This window comes from Suillus plorans (genome assembly GCF_016647745.1).
Source record: "Suillus plorans strain S12 chromosome Unknown HD556scaffold_103, whole genome shotgun sequence".
Lineage (NCBI taxonomy): Eukaryota > Fungi > Basidiomycota > Agaricomycetes > Boletales > Suillaceae > Suillus > Suillus plorans.
Window position 1 is genome coordinate 20,318 of NW_024537487.1, and position 19,392 is coordinate 39,709.

General features: G+C 49.7%; 3 protein-coding genes across 3 annotated transcripts; 2 read left to right on the plus strand and 1 right to left on the minus strand.

The window, feature by feature from the left end:
• Nucleotides 1–4,613: 4,613 nt before the first annotated feature.
• On the minus strand, nt 4,614–7,320 carry HD556DRAFT_1456311 (uncharacterized protein; the record flags this gene model as incomplete). Its single annotated transcript, XM_041308134.1, has 5 exons — nt 6,061–7,320; nt 5,626–6,012; nt 5,142–5,340; nt 4,675–4,934; nt 4,614–4,646 (listed from the first exon to the last, which is right to left on the minus strand). Exons 1-5 carry the CDS (start codon nt 7,156–7,158, stop codon nt 4,614–4,616), a joined length of 1,977 nt encoding a protein of 658 aa, XP_041153263.1. The 5' UTR covers nt 7,159–7,320.
• Nucleotides 7,321–7,621: 301 nt separating this feature from the next.
• HD556DRAFT_1456313 (uncharacterized protein) lies at nt 7,622–11,528 on the plus strand (the record flags this gene model as incomplete). The annotated part of the gene is made up of 9 exons (XM_041308135.1): nt 7,622–8,143; nt 8,220–8,576; nt 8,628–8,783; nt 8,837–8,944; nt 9,008–9,142; nt 9,197–9,384; nt 9,437–9,614; nt 9,667–9,811; nt 9,865–11,528. 9 exons carry the CDS (start codon nt 7,622–7,624, stop codon nt 11,526–11,528), a joined length of 3,453 nt encoding a protein of 1,150 aa, XP_041153264.1.
• A 2,352-nt stretch (nt 11,529–13,880) lies between these two features.
• HD556DRAFT_91240 (cytochrome P450) lies at nt 13,881–16,354 on the plus strand. Its single transcript, XM_041312012.1, has 14 exons — nt 13,881–14,195; nt 14,247–14,382; nt 14,431–14,486; nt 14,540–14,672; nt 14,727–14,878; nt 14,927–15,042; nt 15,094–15,223; nt 15,283–15,296; nt 15,348–15,543; nt 15,601–15,657; nt 15,709–15,733; nt 15,791–15,922; nt 15,975–16,112; nt 16,163–16,354. The coding sequence occupies exons 1-14, from the start codon at nt 13,991–13,993 to the stop codon at nt 16,239–16,241; spliced, it is 1,569 nt and encodes a 522-aa protein (XP_041153265.1). The 5' UTR covers nt 13,881–13,990; the 3' UTR covers nt 16,242–16,354.
• The last annotated feature ends 3,038 nt before the right edge of the window (nt 16,355–19,392 follow it).

A 19,392-nucleotide genomic window follows, 5' to 3' on the forward strand; every position in this document is an offset into this window, starting at 1 on the left:
TAGTGGATGGAGGTTTGGAACAGGATTGGAGGGGGGAATTGGTGAGTCCTCGTCAGGTGTTATACCTTTGATGACCTGATCGGAAAATAAGTGTCCCAGGAACACTTGGGGGTCGTTCGTTGATGGCTCCCCGCTCCCATCTCCTAGTTCGGAGACATTCTCGATCCCCAGCAGCTGGAAATATTCAGCCAGGGCATCCAGTTTTTCAACTCGATCGTACGCTAACCAAGTTTTGTCTCCTGTCTTCCACTGAATTTCAAAAACAGTGTCTGCTCATCGCCCCTTGTGCGACAAAATCCGGTCGATCGCCCATTCGGCTTCGGGCTCCCCAAAATCGGCTATCTGGGTTTCTGTGCGACCTGGGAACAGTCTGTCGTCGTTTGGGATGTGTTCTCTCAGGTAGGAGGAATGGAACACCGGGTGCACCCCTCTTTGCTTAAGCCGATCCGGAAGGTTCAATTTGAAGGAGTTGTTTCCGTAGTCTTCAATGACCTTATATGGCCCGATAAACTTAGGTACGAGTTTCCTCGGCGTCCTCTTAGGCAGTGAGATGTTTTTGGTTGATACATACACCAGGTCGTTTTTCACGAAAGGGCATGGCCGCCTTCGTTTGTTGGCCTCTCGGGTTTGCTTGACTCGTGCCCCAATAAGGGCATCGTGCGCCGTTAGGGTCGCATTTTTCATTCGTTGGAGGTAGACCCGTACTCCAGGGTACTCTGTTGGCGCTGGGTCCTCCCATATCATGGCGCGTGGTAGCCTCCCTGTGTTGGCCACAAACGGTGACAAGGAGGTTGACTCGGATCTTGCCATGTTGATAGCAAACTCTATCGCAGCCAACCTGGCTACCCAGTCGTGCTGGTCAGGCCCAATGATGGACCTTAACATTTGCACTATCGTTCGGTTTGCGCGCTCTGTGGCTCCGTCCGTTTGGGGATGGTAAGCGCTCGACATTCTCAAGGTTACGCCCAATAGTTCGTTTAGCCTTGACCAAAACGTGCTCGTGAATAGTACGTCCCGATCGCTCACTATCGACTTAGGTATGCCGTGGTGTTTGTACACTTCGGCAAAGACTAACTCTGCCACTTCTTTTGCAGTATACGTTGTCCGACTGGGCACCAAGTGCACCATGCTGGTCAACAAATCGATTATGACCGTTATTGAATCATACTCGCCGTTTCGGTCTCGAGACGGGGGCAACGGCCCTAGGAAATCTATTCCTATCACCTCCCATGGGTGTGAGGGCGCAGGTAGGGAGTTCAGCATACCATATGGCCGCTGGTTTGATGGTTTGCTTCGTTGACAGGTGGTGCAGGACGCGCAGAGGGTGTGAACGTCCTGTGCCATTGTCTTCCACCACACATGCTCACAAAGGTAGGATAGTGTTTTGTCCGCGCCTAGGTGTGCCAGGATCGAGTGGGCTTGGTCGACGACAGTTTCAATTAGTCGTTGTCCGTTGATTTTTACGTCCGGTAAGCATAGTACCGTTCTGTCCTTAAGCTTGAGCCTAATTAGTCCGTCCTTTACTTCAAAGTTGCGGAATTGCTTGGGTGCCTCCAGTACTTTGCTCAGAAGGGTGTCCTTTTCATACTGTCCCTTTAATTGTTTTAGCAGCTCGGTTTCATTTGGGTATGTCACTGGTATCACTGCTGCGGGTTCTGGCTCTGACCCTTCTGGCTCGTTGGCCATTTCGTTATCCAGGTGAGTTCTATCCTGGGCCCTCCCCTCCATTCGGCCTCTTGGGCCATGCAGGACGAATCTGTCCCTGACCCGACGGGCAAACTCCCTGCTCATTTCAGGTCGCCCAGTCTCCGCTGGGGGGGTTGTTGGTCGCCCGCTCCTTCTCACAGTCGTTGTCGGTTCACTGGTTGTTGTCAAACCAATTGATTGTTTGGTCGTTGACCTAGGCTCTGCTGACGAAGCGATTGATTGTTTGGTCGTTGACCTCTGACCCTTTCGATTCGCAGGCTTTCGCGCCATGGATGGGTGGCTCATGGGTGGGTCCTCACTGCCACCGGTCTGTCCTCGTACAGCCACCCGCGCACTGCGACGTGGGGTGACTGCTTCTGCTTCTGCGCCGACAAGGACTGGCATGCTGACCAGTTCAGATATGTCGGCCCCCGGTGCGCATTCGTCATGCGCCACATATTCACTGAATGCGCGCACTGTACCAGGTGCATCAAAATCGTACATCCGGGATAGAGCATCCGGTAGAACGTTGTGCTCCCCTGGCAGGTACTCAATGGTGAAGTCAAATTCACCCAGCTTTTCCAGCCAGCGTGCCTGCCGTCCTGACAGGTTCTTTTGTCCCAACAGGTGGATCAAGCTTTTGTGATCGGTGAGCCACTTGAATGGGCAGCCCTGCAGTATGTCCCTGTGCCGTAGCATTGTTTCGACGCCCGCTAACAATTCTTGCTCATGCACTGGGTAATTGCGTTGTGCGGCATTCAGCTTCGCGGAGTAGAACGCAGCTATAGTCGCCTTCTGCCATTCATCTCCCTGCGCGATAACACCTCCCACCCCCGTAGGACACGCATCTGTCATCATCCAGATTTGAGGCTGGCCTGGTCCATAGGTGAGCGGTACTCTGTGATGTGCAGAGCAGGCCCCAACATAACGTTTGACTTCCTCAAAAGCGCGCTGCTCCGTGTCGTCCCAACGAAAGGGGATGGTGTCTCCACACACTGCGGATAGCACTCCTAGCGGGATGCGGACTTTGTGTATGTCGTCCGCAAGGTACCCCACCGCGCCTATGAACCCCCTGCACAGGTCTCGATTGGTAGGTGCCTTCCAGTTCAACACCTTATCCACCTTGTCGGGGTCCATGCGGATTCCGTCGTCATTGACCAAACGTCCCAGGATTCGCATCTCCGGTTGCAAAAACTTGAGTTTTTTCTCACTTAAGAACAATTGCTCCCGTTCCAGGATTTGTACGACTATCCGTACGTGCTCTATATGCTCTCCCAGCGTATCCGAATAGATAATGATATCATCCAGGTATACGTCCATGAAAATACCTATATGTTCCCCAAACAGGTAATTCATGACGGCTTGGTAAGTCGCTGGGGCATTGCAGTCTCCCTGTTGCAGCACGTGGCTGACCATGTTTCCGTCAGGTGTCGTCATTGCTGTGCACGACACGTGCTCCGGGATCACCCTTATCTGTTCATAGGCATCTTGTCCGTCCATTAGGGACCTGTACTTCTTCCGCGCGACGTGGCGCAGGATCCCTTCCATGTCTGGTAGTGGTGACGTCAACTTATGCGTGTTATTGTTGCGTTCCCGCAGGTCCACGACCGTTCTCAGTCGGTCCATGCCCGGCTTCTTTATGAACAGCATGGGAACAGTGTTCCCTGCGCTTGTCATCTGCCATCTCCCAGACGCAAGGTATGCTTTTCTCTTCTCTGCCCATTGTGGCCTCATAGGTTCTGGGCATCGCGAAGGTCGCCAGGAGTAGATTTTGGTGTCATCTATCAGCGGGATAGTATGATTTATGGCTCTCAGAGGAGGTAAGGCAGTATCAGCTGCCTTTGCGCATAGTGGTCGTGCTAACTCCGTTAGATAGGCTCTGGCTTTCGTAATCCGGTCCTCGAAGACCTCAACCACCCTTGATTCCAACGTCGTCACGCCGCTCCCCTTCAAAGGTAGCGGTGGTACACTTCCTAGCATGACCCTAGGTGAGTTGAATCCCACCGTCACACTGTGCTGATACAAAAATGGTGTCCCAAGTATTAAATCGTAGTTTTGTAGATTGATTACGTCAAAATACCGAGTGTAATCGGTGTTCTGGTACTGAAACCTTACTTGGGTCCCATAGTTCACCTTGGACCGGGATCCTTGTACAGCCAACTGGATCGTTAGTGGCTTTTCTAGCACGGTGAGCTTGCACTTCAGTTGTTTGGCTGTCGCTAACGATATGAAATCTGCTAGGGATCCAGTATCGATCAACGCTCTAGCGGGCCGTCCATTTACTTGGACTATCACCACGATGGGTTTGGGAATGGCACGCTTAAAATCCCTCGTTGTTGCCGAGTTTCGCTGTAGTGCAGGGTACGTGTCTCTAGGTACTTGCACTCCGCATAAGCTAACATTTGTCCAGGACTCCTCTAGTTCCTCGTCCATGAACGGGAGATCAATGAGGTCCCCGTCATCCCACAATTCTTCAGCCACTTTGAGTGGTAGTTGTAGCATTCGGGTAATACCTTCGTACTGATCATCGTTCACCGTTAACAGCTTAAAGTTTAATTTAGCTGTGATCCGTCGTACTTGGCGGGAGTACCATCGTTCCGGGTCCCATCGTCGTTGACGAGTTTTGGATCTAGGGACTCTCAACTGTAAGTCCAGCCCCTTGTCATGTATCTCGTAGTCTTCATCTTTTAGACGTCGACACGCAAATCGCGCTGCTGGACCACACGATGAGCAGCTGGGAGAGTACTCCTCTAACCACCAAACGATTCGCTCAGCCACGGCATCTCCCATGGCCGGTTTCTTATCTGTACGTTCTCGGTCTTTGGCTCTCAGCCAGCGTTTGCGATATCCTAACGCTGCTCCTAGGTGAATCCAATAGGCACTATCGATTCGATAATGGGGATTTTCGAGACACGCTTGATGCACCCTTAGGTCCACTTCCCGGTCCTTATGAAGGTAATCTTCAATTATATATTCATTTTCAGATACTGAGTACACGTTGAACCGGTCATGGTCGTCCCAGTCCTGATCCAGGTCTCCACGCTCGTCTCCTGGGTACTTAATCCCCTGCAGGAGATCGGCTGCACGTCTCGCGGTAGGGTCTCTGAATCCCCGAGGTCGTACCTTTGGGGACGGTGGACAGGAGGAGTCCACGTCCTCCAGCCATAAAGCCGTCGATCCCAGGAATACCTCATCCTGGGTCGTTGTTGATTCAGCGAGCTCCCTTAGGTGCTCGGTGTCCCCGCTGGCTATGTGTACCCCAAAACTGGGTACCCCCGGCGGCTTATTAGGTACGTTTGACTGTACATGCGTGTTTTTCGGGCACTGACGTGATATATGCCCTGCCTCTCCGCACACATAGCACCTTCCTTCAGCCCGGCGGCGATCTCGCTCGTCTGGGCTTAATTCATTCCTCCGGCGGACATTATCCTTTCCAGGGTTCCTGGATTGGTTACCACCTGGACCCAGTTTGGTTGCCCTTGTCCGGTCATCCTGCTGGGACCGTCTGTCCCTATTCCTCCTAGGATTCGATACGGGCGTTGTTGCTCCGGCCGTGATGGCCGCCGGTGCCCTTTCCTTTTGCCCGGATCGCTTCTCTCGTCCCATGGGTACAGAGTGAGCGATCTCAATGATCTCAGCCGCTGCCTGTACTTCCTTAAAGGTGGAGATTTCCGGGTTGAGCTCTTTTTTCCAGAGTTCCCTCTGGATTTCTGCTGACAACCCTGTCCAGAGTCGAGTCACCCGGTCCTGTTCGTCCACGTCACCGATCATATTCCATAGCTCGTTGAGCTCATAGACGTAGTCCCTCACAGGTTTGTCGTTTTGAAAACATCTCTTCAATTTTTCACGTTGTTTGGTTCTAAAATTGATTGGAAAACAGTAATTAAACATTTCCGTGAAGAACTCGCGCAGTCTCCAGCGGTAAGGGTCTCCCGATACCTCTCGTATGTAGAACTCATGCGCTTTTCCTTTTAGGAAATGGGATAGAACGAAGGCTCTCTTTTTGGACTTCACATGTCCGTCCTTCACATAGGCTGTCCCCTCGGTGATAAACCGATGGAAGGCTCGTGAGTCCACAGCTCCGTCGTACGTGGTAGGTGCTATAGGCTTCAACATTGTTTTCTTGTTTTTAGAACGTTTCTTAGAGGATTTCTTATGTTTCCTCCTCACATCGTCGCTGCTAGAGCTCGACGTGTCTGAGCTTGAGCTTGAGCTCGAGCTGGATGACGAGTCAGACTCGTCACCATCATCATATCCCTTTCCGAGGCGTCCCAGTGCCTGCCTGATGTAGGACTTGGCTGCCACCTGCCCCACGGGCTCCATTGCCTGCGGGGTACGTCTTCATTCCCTTCGGGAGGTCTCTGGATCCACTACCCTGTTGACTATTTTCTCAACAGGGTCAATCCAGGCTCTGGCAGGCTCGTGTGTATGAGCGCGCCTGTCTCCCTTCAATTTAGAGGTGAGCTCTTTCATCTTTTGCTCATACTCCTGTCTCACGCGTCTTTCGGCCCTTCTGACCGCCTCCTTAACCACTTGCTGCTCTCTCACAGCTCGGGTGAAGATGTCGTCGGGTTGCTCGTCACTGCTCGCTAACGGTGGATCTGGACCAGTAAGCGATCCGTTTTCCTCCGACTCATGAGCAGAATCTGACGCCTCAGCTAATTCTTTAGCTGCCTTATATGATTCGAGGGCAGCTCGCTGCCCCTCGAGGTCGATGTCCTCCTCGCTGTCCAGGGCACCCCAGTTTCCTGGGTCCGCACCCTTGCCCTTGGATGGGCCGGCGGTCTCAGGTCCTCTGGTCTTTTGGCGGTTGGACATGTGCTGTTTGATATTGGCTTCGCGTTGGCTCAGCCTCACTCGCTCGGCTTCAGTAAGGCTCTTCCTGGCCGTGTCTACCGTTTTAATTTGCTCAACAGTGAGCTCTCCAGGTTTCTTCGCCTGTTCTGTTAAGTCTTTTAAGCCACGGCGGCTCCTTCGGCCTACTGTGGTCCATGGACGGTCATCACCGTCGTCGCTCTCTCCGGAGCTCTCACTCCCCTCGTTAGCTGTTCGAAAGGTAACATGATCATTTGTTCCTCCAGCTGGGGTGCTAACATTATCATTTGCACGGGCATTGATGCCGTCTAGATCTGTTATACTCTCCTGCCCGACCCTATGGTCCGATGCAGGGCTACTCGCACGGACCACCTCGCTATACGAACGAGTGGTTTCCAGTGCAGTTGGGCTTTTAGCCTCGGTCCTCGGAGACCCTTCTATCGAGGTCAGAGGAGATTCAGCCGGCGCTGGAGTCCCGTCCACTGGAACAGGATCCTTCGCAGCTTTATCGGCTAAAGACAGAAGATCAACAATAAAATTTGCGTAGACATCTCTCACCAGTGCATTTTTCTCACTTGCGGGGGTAGAAACTGAACTGGCTCTAGTGCGAGTGCGCGAGCGAAGGTTATAGGTCTTCGTGGATGTGTTTTTTGTCATCGTCACGGTTCGAGGACGTGGTGGGCCAGACCAGTCAGCGGTAGTGACAAAAGTAGGAGGGGCTTTGTTACAAGCGAATTAAGATAAGACTGGGGAAGGTTAAAAAATATGTGACGCTAGTCGAAGTCACAGACTTGATGTAACGGCACAATAGCAAAAACAATAGAGTCTTTCGCGCAACGTTAACCAGATATCAGTCCGGGTAGATTGGAAAAGAACTAAGGGAACTTTACAGCCAGAGTAGGGTTTATATACTGGTGAGTAGAGTGCCCGTGATTAAAGAAAATAATGAAACATGAGTCGAAGTAATCAAATACGTTCTGAGGCTTGGCCCGACATGCGGCCAACAGGGTCCGGTTCTAGACTGTGGCCGGTTCGATCAAGGTAACCGCCACAATATATCACCTCGCTGGATTTTTCTCCTGATGGAACAGTGCTGGCGACTGGTTCATTTAGGGAAAAAATGACAAAACTGTGGGATACCAAAACCTGGGAGCTGCAAGGAGAGACGATCGAGTGTCAATTTGTCACCTGTGTACGGTATTCATCATCTGGAAAACTTCTTGCCATCGCAACAACAAAAAATATTCAAATTTACAATTCAGGCACAAGGAAACGCATCACATCCTTCGCGGGTCACAAATCATGGAACTCGTCACTCGCGTGGACGCCCGATGGCACACGCCTGCTCACAGGCGGCAATAATTCTGATCCTACCTTACGCGAATGGGATACAAAAACCTGGAAGCAGGTCAGTGATCCTTGGACAGGCCACACTGACTACATCCAAGCCATTGCCATTCATCCTGCTGGCACACTCGTCGCATCCGCATCTAGTGACAACCATGTTCGTCTCTGGCAGCTCTCAGATCGACAAACCATTGCCGTCTTCAAGCACTCATTCGCCAATTTATGCGTCACTTTCTCCATGGACGGCAATCACATCTTCAGTGGAGGTAACGATAAGATGATCTCAGAGTGGACAGTATCTCAGGGTATACATCCAAAGGCATGTTTCTGTCTCTGACTCATATACAACAAATCGAGCATGTTTCTTGCAGACTATTGCCACCACAGCAGTCCTCGATGCATGCATAGATAGAGACGTATCTACTGACGAAGAGCTACTCATGCAAGATATCAATACCGACGCGAACAACCATACTCCCTACGTCCATCGCTCAAAGGCATGTGTCCGTTCTCGACTCATATATACCACAATTAGAGCGTGTTTCGTGCAGATCCTAGCCATCACGACCTCCCGTATTGCATGTCTAAATGGAGACTTATCTACCGCCGAAGAACTACTCACTCAAGATATCAACACCAGTCCGAACAACCATACTTCCTACGCCCATCGGTCATTCGTCATGGCGCGAAAATGCGACTGGGACCGCGCCCTTCTGGACGCAATCAAGGTGAGAATCATCGCCACCTTATGATACAGAACTAACTTGACGGTGACATAGTCCATCAGGATTCAGCCCTCATTGACAGGCTATATCTCCAAGGGTATTGCCCTCTGTGGAAAAGGCCGGGTCCTGGATGGGAGGGCAGCATTTGATGTTGCATCCATGTACACGGACCAGGATTCAGAAATCACTCATTTTCTGCTATTGATCAAGGTATGGTATGTTACATTTACCTCGCATACTCTTTCCCTCATCGCACATTTCAGGCCATCGCGCTCTTCAATGCAGATCAACATGACGAGGCAAACCTGCTCCTCAAAGAGCTCGCTGCCGGTTGTCCGAATACCGATACTCTCGCACGTGATATCGTGCAAGTAAGTATCATCCATGCTTGGTCATCAACGTTTCAACACTCATCTTTACAACTCGCACATTAGGTATATCTACACGTTCAACTCGCCTTGGATGATGCACGTTATGACGAAGCCGGCGACTATTTCACTGCCGCCATCGACTCCAGCGATTTATCATCGGAATCGGACATTCATGACATATGTGAAGATTTGGTGGTGGTACGTCAAGATGATGCCTATATGACGCTTTTCATAACTGAATTCCTTGTCCAGCTCTTTGGCTGGGACCTGAATTCATTGTGGCGAAAGGCACATCATAAACGCTGTGATGCACTCCTCCGAACGGGTAAACTCCAAGATGCCGTGAAATCATACCAACGCATGATGACTTCAAGTGACGAAATCACCAAGGCCGACTGCCTTGATTGGTCCAACGGCGAGTCTAGAGCCAGTAATGCCGCGTAGGCGACAATCCTCACCTGTATTCTTCTCAGATTTCAAACAGGAATGCAGCGCACTCTGCGCTGCCAATGGAGAGGCTGCCTTCGCTGCAAGCGATTACGACAAGGCTATTGACCTATACTCGATGGCGATCGACCTGGATTATGCATCCGATATCCTCTTTGCAAGTCGCAGCGAGGCAAAGTTGAGTAAAATGCTTTGGGAGGATGCGCTCCTCGATGCGCGAAAGGTGCGATGGCATCCACGTTTTCGTAGCCCATGTTGACTTCGGCGATGCATAGGTCACCGACCTCAATCCTTCGTCTCATCTTGGGTACCAGTTGTCACACTCAGCGCTGCGTGGCGCGCAACGTTACGAAGAAGCCATCGAGGCCTTCACGATCATGTTGTCCAAGCTGGACGAAGCTCCCGAAGCTCAGATACGAGGTAAGCCATGGAACATTACTACCTCGTCTCGAAATGCCTATCTTATTCTGCAGATCTGCGTCAGCAGTACGTCCGTCCATCGGAAGCAGAAGACGCTATTCGAGGAGCGGTTTGGATCGAACTTAGCAACGCCCCCCTTCGTCTGCTCAACACCTCTACGGGTCTTTTGTGCGACCGAACAGCACAGCTGAACTTCCTCAAAACAAGTACAGAATACAAAGAGCTTTTGTCATCCATAACGAAGCGTTCTGATCTCCAAATGGAACGCATCAAGGAGGTGGTGGCAATGCACTTCCGTTGCGTTTTGCTATCACACAGGTGGGAAGAGACGGAGGCGCTGCTGCACCACATCCAGGACAAAGCGGTGTACGAGTTGGATGGACTCGGTGGCACCGCGAAACTGCAGTCATTCTGCAAAATCGCTCGTGATGCGGGGTATTTCTGGGCGTGGATGGATACATGCTGCATCGATAAGAGCAACAACGTCGAGCTTCAAGAATCGGTCAATTCCATGTTCGTCTGGTACCGTCACTCAGCGCTCACCATAGTCTACCTATCCGATGTTCCTCCTTCATCCCCGTCCAGCACACTGGCGAACAGTATTTGGAACGAACGAGGATGGACCTTTCAAGAATTCGTCGCTCCCCAAGTCGTTGTATTTTATCACAACGACTGGTCATTATATCGAAACGATCGCACTCCCAACCACAAAGAGTCCCCAGAAATCATGAAGGAGTTGGAGGGTGCGACGGGAATAGATGCACAGGCCCTGATCTCCTTCCGTCCAGGGATGAGAGACGCTCGAGAGAAGCTGCGATGGGCATCAAAACGTGTCACCACGATGCAGGAAGACATCGCATACTCGTTGTTTGGTATCTTCGACGTCCACATGCCTGTAATCTATGGCGAGAAGAAGCAAAATGCGCTCGGACGGCTCCTGCAGGAGATTGTGGCTAGATCGGGCGACATCAGTTGCCTGGACTGGGTCGGACGATCGTCCGAGTTCAATAGTTGCCTTCCAGCCGACATCATCTCATATGCGGCCCCGCCATGCTCTCTACCATCATTGTCTGAAGATGAAATTCAGACAGCAGTCTCTTTGTTGCGAAATATTGTGCCTGTGAATTCAGCTTTAAAGTTGTACAACCTGCTCGAGAACATGAATGCTCCACTCTTCGCAAACTGCAGACTCCATCTGCCTTGCATCGCATTCCGTGTCACGGAAGTCAGACGAAGGTGGGGTCTCGCTGCTCATTTCACGTATGGAGTGAAAGCAGATGGGCTTCGAGACTTGCTGATCACCACGGACGAGACCCTAATTCAATTCTCGCGCGCAAGACCCACTCGGCAGACTTTCTTTCTTGTCCGTCCATGGGATCGTCGTCTCTTTGAGCTGCCTGATTTTTCAGAGCAGCCCACCTTTGCAGACGAAGGGGAGAGCGTAAGGGATTGGTCCGAGTCCCAGTCTGGATTAGACGACACTGAAGAGTCGTCCAGCAACTCACCTGGAGAAGAGGAGTTGTCAGTTGACTCGGATGTTCACTCACGATCATTGCGTTTGATGGTTCACCTTGGGCAGGCTTTCAGCGCACTTTTGGTAGCGCAGCAACGCGTTGGAGAATACAAGAGGGTCGCGTCGGACCAATATATCATTGCGCAGGTGAAACACCCGGCTTCGATTGACATTACGAACATCAGGACCCTAGACATATTGTAGCTGAATGCTTTTTTTTTACAACACGTCGACAATCACATTATCGTAGCCTCATATATCATACACAGCCTGCAAATGACCCTCGCAAATACAAGATTTCAAAATTTGACATGCAGAGGCACCATGTGCTTTCGAGGTGGTTGCAGAGGACGATATTGTCTGCATTAGAGTCAACATGTGCACAAGTTGGACCGTGTTGAGTAATGCATCCGGTCGTTTGGATTCGTTGCTATTGAAATCACCTAAGTACATAGTTCGTTTGCAATGGAGCATACACGATTATTCGTATGCGGTGGCAGGCTGCCATCTAGTGTAATAACCCGGCGCATTCCCTGGTGCATAGATCAGGCTTGGGTTATCAATTAGATATTACTGTCTGGACTCTGCTGCAATCGCAAGACGCTCACCGGATAGCGAACATCGAGCGCACTTCGACGCAGCGGGCATCACTATCACACTGGATCGGATATTCGTTTGAGTGTAGTAGTGGCGTCGGCCATGTCTCCTTGACTGCACAGCTTCGTACTTCGATCCAATGAGCAAGCAACCATGGGAATTATACTTACTAGGAGATACCTGCACTTCGCAGCGGCGGTCCGAGTGCCTGATGCACTGGGCGTCCAATACGCAGATTGAGGCTGTGAAGAAGCAAAAAGGCCCTGCACCTCTTGGATCAAGACACTCACAAGCTCTCCAGCAAATCGCGCTCCACATCGTCCACCTCGAGCAGAATGACGGAAGATGAACATCCTGCCATCCGAATCACCACGACTAGTCAAATATTTAGAAGCCACAGATATAGTGTATTTACAGGTGCAGAATTTCCCGATGGACACCGTATGGTGACGGCCTTGTGCCACAAGACCCTTCATCTATGGGACTTGGAAAACGATGTCGCATTGAAGATAATGGAGGGGCATCACTGGGGCATACGAGCAGCTGCAGTATCGAGAGACGGGCAATTCATAGCAAGCGGTGATTTTGGTGGGTAGCTCATAGCCTGGAACAGGGACGGCGAATCTCTCACCCAACCCATGTCCACTCCAACAAGATTTTCTCGCTTGACTTTTCTCCAGACAGCACATTTCTGGCCTGTGGCTCGATGGACAACACAGTAGAGCTCTGGAACACAAAGACATGGCGGGTGGAGGGAAATCCAATAGGCAGAGACCTGGATGCAGCGTAGGTAAGCAAGGTACACCACAAAGCACCGAGGGGTAGGGACTAGGTGTAGGGTAGGTTAATAAGCAAGGTACATATCAAAGAAGCAGCGAGAACGATGTGCGTATGCCAGCGGACTAGTCTCGTGAACCAGCCGCGAAGGAAATGTGTGACAAGGCGTCTGGAAGAACTTGCACTTTCAAACTCCGCATATACCAAAAACGGTGCCGTGTTGTGCGTCCTAGCTCATGAACACGTCGCGTCTCCAGACGCCTTGTCTTCTTAACGCGCGTGTGGTACAATGCCAGCGGAGAAGCAATGCACAAGTGATGTATCACCTTCCCAACTAGGCTCGTGACCAGCTTGGCGTATACTACCACGGATACTCGAGTGGTGACTACGTCAATCCATTCTCACCATCTCAGAATCTCAGATTGACGCATAGTCAGACTGGTTACGAGTCTACTTCCCCACTGGGATAATGCTAATGCATGACTGCGCCCTAGCAATGTTAATGCATCACAATAGTCTGCTAGTGAGCATCTTTTTATGCACAAGAATCACATTATAGCCTGAATTACACTCTAGACCTACCTGAACATATTAATGTCTACCCCACCTTCCATGTTTTAGAGCTGAAACGGCAGGTGTCGAACAATGCGGAACTCTTTCCTTCACGGGAACTTCAACATCCAGGACCGGTGGTAACAACGACTGGAACGGAAGAGTGGGAGATAGAGAAAACGATCAAGAAAAGAAGACGTGGACGCGGTTGCTAACACCTCATCCGCTGGCGCGAATACGGCCCGGAAGCTGACGTATGGGTCCCGGGACAAGACTCGGAGCTCGAAGGAACAAGCGTACTACAAAAGTACACCACAACGCAGAAGGAACCTGATCAAGACGCAAACAGACCTCAGCAAAGCAGACACCTCACAACGCAGAAGAAGCCAGACGAAGACATAGACGTATTACGAGAACACATCGCAGCACAGAAGAGGTCTGATGAAGACATAGACACACCGCAAGGACGTACCGAAATACAGAAGAGGTCTGATGAAAACACAAGCACAAATTTTCCCATATATAAATGTTGCTTTCGTATTACTTTACGCCAGACTCGGGTCTCCTACCAACCCTCACGTACTCATCCATATAATACTCAAGAAATCCACAGTTTCATCCAGTTGTCTCCGCTTGATTCGTTTAGTGTTCCTTGTCGTCTCTCCGGCAAGGTTCCAGTCAGCGGCCGTACAAAATCCAGACGCATACGGGGAGCTTCAGTTACTTATTCGGTTCAACTGATGGCCCCAACAGTAGGACTTGCACTCGCCCTCGCCCTCGCATCGCTTGTATCTTTCGTGGTAGTGCAATCCTTGCAAAGGAAGAGAAACACTAAGGGGCATCCTTTACCCCCTGGTCCTCCACCTCTCCCTTTTGTTGGAAATGTGATCGGAATCGATCTAGATCATCCATGGTTCGCATACTCAAGATGGGGAACTGAGTATGGTGCGTAGAGCCACCCACATGTGAATCTGGATGTGCTGAATTGCGACACAGGGGAAATCGTTTACACCCGACTCTTTAGTCAGGATATCGTGATCATCAACTCCGAAAGAGTTGCGCATGACTTGCTCGACCGTCGTTCACATAACTATTCCACGAGACCCCCAGGGCTTGTGCATGTTCTTGACTTGTGAGGCCCTTCTATCGTTTGATGTACCCATTGTTAAACGAGTCCTAGTTTTAGTCATGACTACTCCACTACCTTTCTACCCTACTCAGACAAGTTAAAACTTCGTTAGTATATTATCCCTTCGAGCTCTCTTATCGCACTTATCGTGTCTTTACAGACAGGCGAATCTTCCATGAAGCATTCCATTTAAAAGCAGTGTCATCCTTCCGTCCGATTCAAATGCGCAATACTCGCAGTTTGATACTAAACCTGCTAACCTCTCCGGAGGTGTATGGAACCCATTTTAACGTGTTAGTAATCTCCCATTTCATGTATTGCGTGGCTGAACCATACTTTCTACGTAGCTTCAGCACGTCTATCATCATGTCAATCATGTATGACTATGCTATAGCGCCCGTTGATGATCCCTTCCTTGCGCTTGTTGATCGCTCACTTGAGATAGATATAAAATTATTCAGGCCCGAGGTTGCAGCTGTTGTAACACAGTTTCCCATATGTGCGTATAACTTCGATCAGCTGTAGTTCTATTCTAATGCACTCACAGTGGAAAAACTTCCTCCTTGGCTCCCTGGAGCGAGCTTTGTAAGGGATGCCATATTTCAGAGAACCCTCGTTCCTATGATTGTGGACATGCCCTTTGAACATGTGAAGACCAACATGGCAAGTTCCAAGTGCCTTTTGATTTGAGATGAAACTCATGATGATTCTCAGGCGGCGGGGACGGCTGCACCATCCGTGGTGTCGGATGCATTGAAACGTATACCAGTTAAAACAAAAGATGAAGGGGAGGCTGCTGTTCTTGAGAAAGGGATTAAGGAATCCAGTGCAACTGCTTATGCTGGTTCGTGACAAGTATGCAATGGTCATTATATTTTTCACTCATTTTCTCCGTGCTCCTAGCCGCCTCAGGATCTGTATGCTTTGACGCGATTTCTATTTTATTTATATACTGACCAAAGGCACAGACGATGTCCGCTTTGTGTGTCTTCCTGCTCGCGATGATTTTATATCCCGAGGTGCAAACACGTGCGCAAGCAGAGATTGATTCCATCATTGGGGAAACACTCGAAAGATTGCCCGACTGGGATGATCGCGCTTCTATGCCCTACATCAATGCCATCATACTGGAGACGCTAAGGTGGTTCCCTGTCGCCCCTCTGGGTCAGCACTCTTGACTCGTCGAACTCCGGTTAGCATGCTCACTGACTGTGGATTTAGGCGTTGCACATGCCGCGGTAAATGACGACATCTACGAAGGCTACTATATTCCAAAAGGTCAGTCTATGGACGGAGAGACCTATCCCTCTTCTAAAACTGTTTCTTAAGGAGCTACTATAATACCCAACGCATGGTGATTCATCATATCGAGTGAACAAAGATCAGACATAACCATTTCTTCTTATACAAGGTTTATGGCGCGCAATCCAGATAAATTTCCTAACCCGACGAGGTTCATACCCGAGCGTCACATGTCAAAAGGGCCGTCAAAACCCGGCCCTGATGATATTTCCTTTGTTTTTGGATTTGGAAGGCGTGTTTGGTACGAAGTCTGGAGTTTTGCGAATAGACGTGTTTGCCTTACCTTTCAGCAGTGTTGGACGACATGTCGTCGATGCTTCTTTATTCGCCGCAGTTGTACATATTCTAACTGTTTTCCGGTTGGAACGTGCGCCAGGATGGAATATCGGGCCTGATGCTGAAGGAGTGGAATGGACCGGAGGCTTAACGACGTGAGTCATCCTCGGGGATCCCTGTATTCTATCTGAGGCAGCCGATGCAGGCACCCTGTGTTCCCGTGCATATTCACCCCTCGCCACACGAAGGAAAGGGTATCGCAGTTGATAAAAATGCAATCCTAAGAGCTGTGCGGATGTGATTCTGGGGTGAAATCATGTATTACCTTATTTTTTAGAATCGTGGACTTTCGTTATTCGTCAGCATATTCAAGTTTGCTCCAGATTTATCGTGCAGCTCACGATCCTGTTTTGTCATTCAGCACGTGTGGATTACGACAACTGAGTCAAATTTGAAGTTCATCAGAAATTCAGAATAACTACCATGATGCCAGCATGCATCATGCATCAAGCTTTACTAACTTTGACCCTCGCCCGCTGTCATTGCTCCAACGAGTGGGTGAGTCAAATTCATTAATCCGATGAGTCTCTTATTGCTATTCGTCAGTCCATACCTGGGAATGTGCCTCTGGCAGATGCGGCAGCTGGTGTGTCTCAACCCGCTGCTATGACAACGTCTACCCCTACTAAGCTCCGCAAATACCAGCCTGCACCCACGTTGGAGGGGTACCCCACTCCAGTGCGTCAAGGCTGCTTTCCACGTGACCGCGTCAATTGAAGCGCTTCTCTATACCTGGTTTGCTGCAAGGGTAAACTGATATTTGGCTCGTTCGTCCCAGTGAGACTATTGTGAGATAAATGTTTTCACACTCTTTGCTCCACAATCTGACCTGCGTTGATTGGTATGGCTTATCTGCCCAAGCCAAGATCCATCCATCATCGGTACTGCTATCTTTGGATTCAGATCAATGTCAACGTTGTGGGTGTGTCCCCTTCGCGGCGTAGACGACTAACCTGTTTTAAGCCTCCTCATTCACACCTCAAGGCCTCATATATGCATTTACCTGCGCTGCAACCGCAACCGCAACTGCTGGTGCTTCTATGAGTTGCCTCTACCCTTGATATCATCAGCGTTTCCTGAACACACTATAGCAAAGAGTGCTGAAACCCATTGATTTTATTATTTTCTTTCTTCGATGGTCACGACGGACTCGTAGGTGTGCTTTTTCTGACAGGACGTTTGAGAACAGGCAAGGTTCGGGCCCCATAATATAATCATTCCAAGGACGTATCGGTGATGTTGCAACGAAGCCCGCAAGGTGCCAGACAGAAATACCACTTTTCCCCAACGTCAGGGCCCAGCCTTTATGTGGGAACTTGGAAATGATCAGAATGATCAGCGCTAACCTGATCCTTACTACTGCGCCTCTCCATCAATCGTAAGTCCGTAACACGCCTGTGACAGGGGATCAGTTGCCAAGTGTACTTAGGTATCAGGATGTATTAGTAGAAATAAAATAAAAAAATGTGACAAGAATGCATGACTAAATCACTGCTATGCCACATATATTCTCATCGTCTTCTGCTGCGACCAGTCCATATCCGTCAACCTCACTGATAAGCTACTAGGAAGTGAAAATTCAAGTTTGAGCTAGTCTGAGACTCAAAGCTGTAGTCCATATGACATCGACAGATATCCGATGACGCCACTGATTATTACTATCGGATGTTACAGTCCAATCAACGAGGTTTCAACAGGGCTGCTCAATTCTAAAAGTTAGAGTTCACTTGGGATCTGACTCGGGGCACGCTGCACCGCCTAAACAGGAATCGTACCTCGACGTTTCAATAAACGGCTGTGGCGGTGTCCCACGCATCAGTCCGAGCCTATAACGTAATTATAATAGCAAGACCTCGAAAACCTCGTCAGCAATGAGTTACCTGATTCGATAGTAGCAACAGCGGCGGTAAAAACCTCTTGACCACGAACAAGACAAGTTGACTTTCTGGCGCTCGCCAACACCAACGTGAACGACAACAACGATTCATCTACACGAAAGTTGACATTGTCCGGACTCACCTACTATCCGCGGTAACTTCCAAGTCAAGTTTTACCGGTGTATGCCCTCCACCGCACTGGGCTCCGCTTGTCTGTCACTTTCGCTACCCATCCTCTGGTGATTGAATGTGAGCTTTTGGCATCTACGCCTTCATAAGACCACCGTCATCCTTCTCTGCTAAAGCCCGCCCTCCCTCCACCACCGTCTTCCCTTTGCCAAAGCCCGCCTTCCTTCGCCAAACTCATTCTACATTAGCCCGCCGACACGCTGTCACTGTGTGATTCAACATCGACGTTTCTGTTGACATAGATGCGTTCTTTTTTTCCTTTTTTTAGAAACAAAAAAAGGAAAGCGGCCTTAACTGCATCTCTACTCATGAGTCATGTTACTTCGAGCACAAGCAAAACATATATGGAGAAATGAAGCCAGTGTCCTAATGATATCTTCTGTCCTTCGCGCACAGCCGCGGCTGAAGTTTTGCTGCAATCCCCGCCCTCATCACCACACCTCACCACCTTTTCATCATCAGCCTCGTTCCTTCACCTGGCATGCTGCATACGCCTTCCCTGTATTATACCACAGCATTTTGGCCCTTCTGTAGCCCTCTACGCCCTTCAAGCACCTTAATGTGTTTTACTGTATCCTCCACAACCTCTTAGCACCTCGCCAGCTTCCAAATCTGACCTGCGCCCATTGCATGCGGCCGCGGCCGCTATGTTTTTTATCAGTGCTTTACTCATGTGTCTGCTCTGCCTACTTCCGTGCGCGGCACCCATATCTCAATCCGGTCGTATATTGTGGAACGTAACCACCTCCCTCGCTCTCGGCATGCAGTTTGCTCGAGGTTGGGTAGCATGTGTATAATACTTTTATTTGTTTGTACATCCTTATAGCTAATTTCATGTTATTTGTACTGTGCGGCATAAAATTCAAGATCCCTGTGTTTGATTGTGGAATTCTACATCATGAAAAATCTGTGATAGAGTTGGTGAATACAATTTGTGTATGAGGGACATTGAGACGACACTTTGGTCACATGTGACATCCGAACTATTCCATTTATGTAGTGAGCAGTGCCTTCAACAGGCGCCTTTCATTGATTCAATTGTCTAGAATTGTCTAGATTAGTACTCTACGGCTCGGCGAATGATTTCATTAATTTCTGACGCCACTATCGAGGAACTTCAAGAAGGGTACCTTCGAGTGGTAGTAGGGTTCAACCAGCTTATGTAGTGTTAGGCTAATCATTCAGAATTTCTCATTTTGCACACCTCTCGTCTTATGCTTGTGTCTCCTTATCTTGTGTTGTCTTCCGATAGAGCGACCAAGTTTACTCGTGTTCCTCGGATCATCGATCATCTTCCAGTTACTAAGTA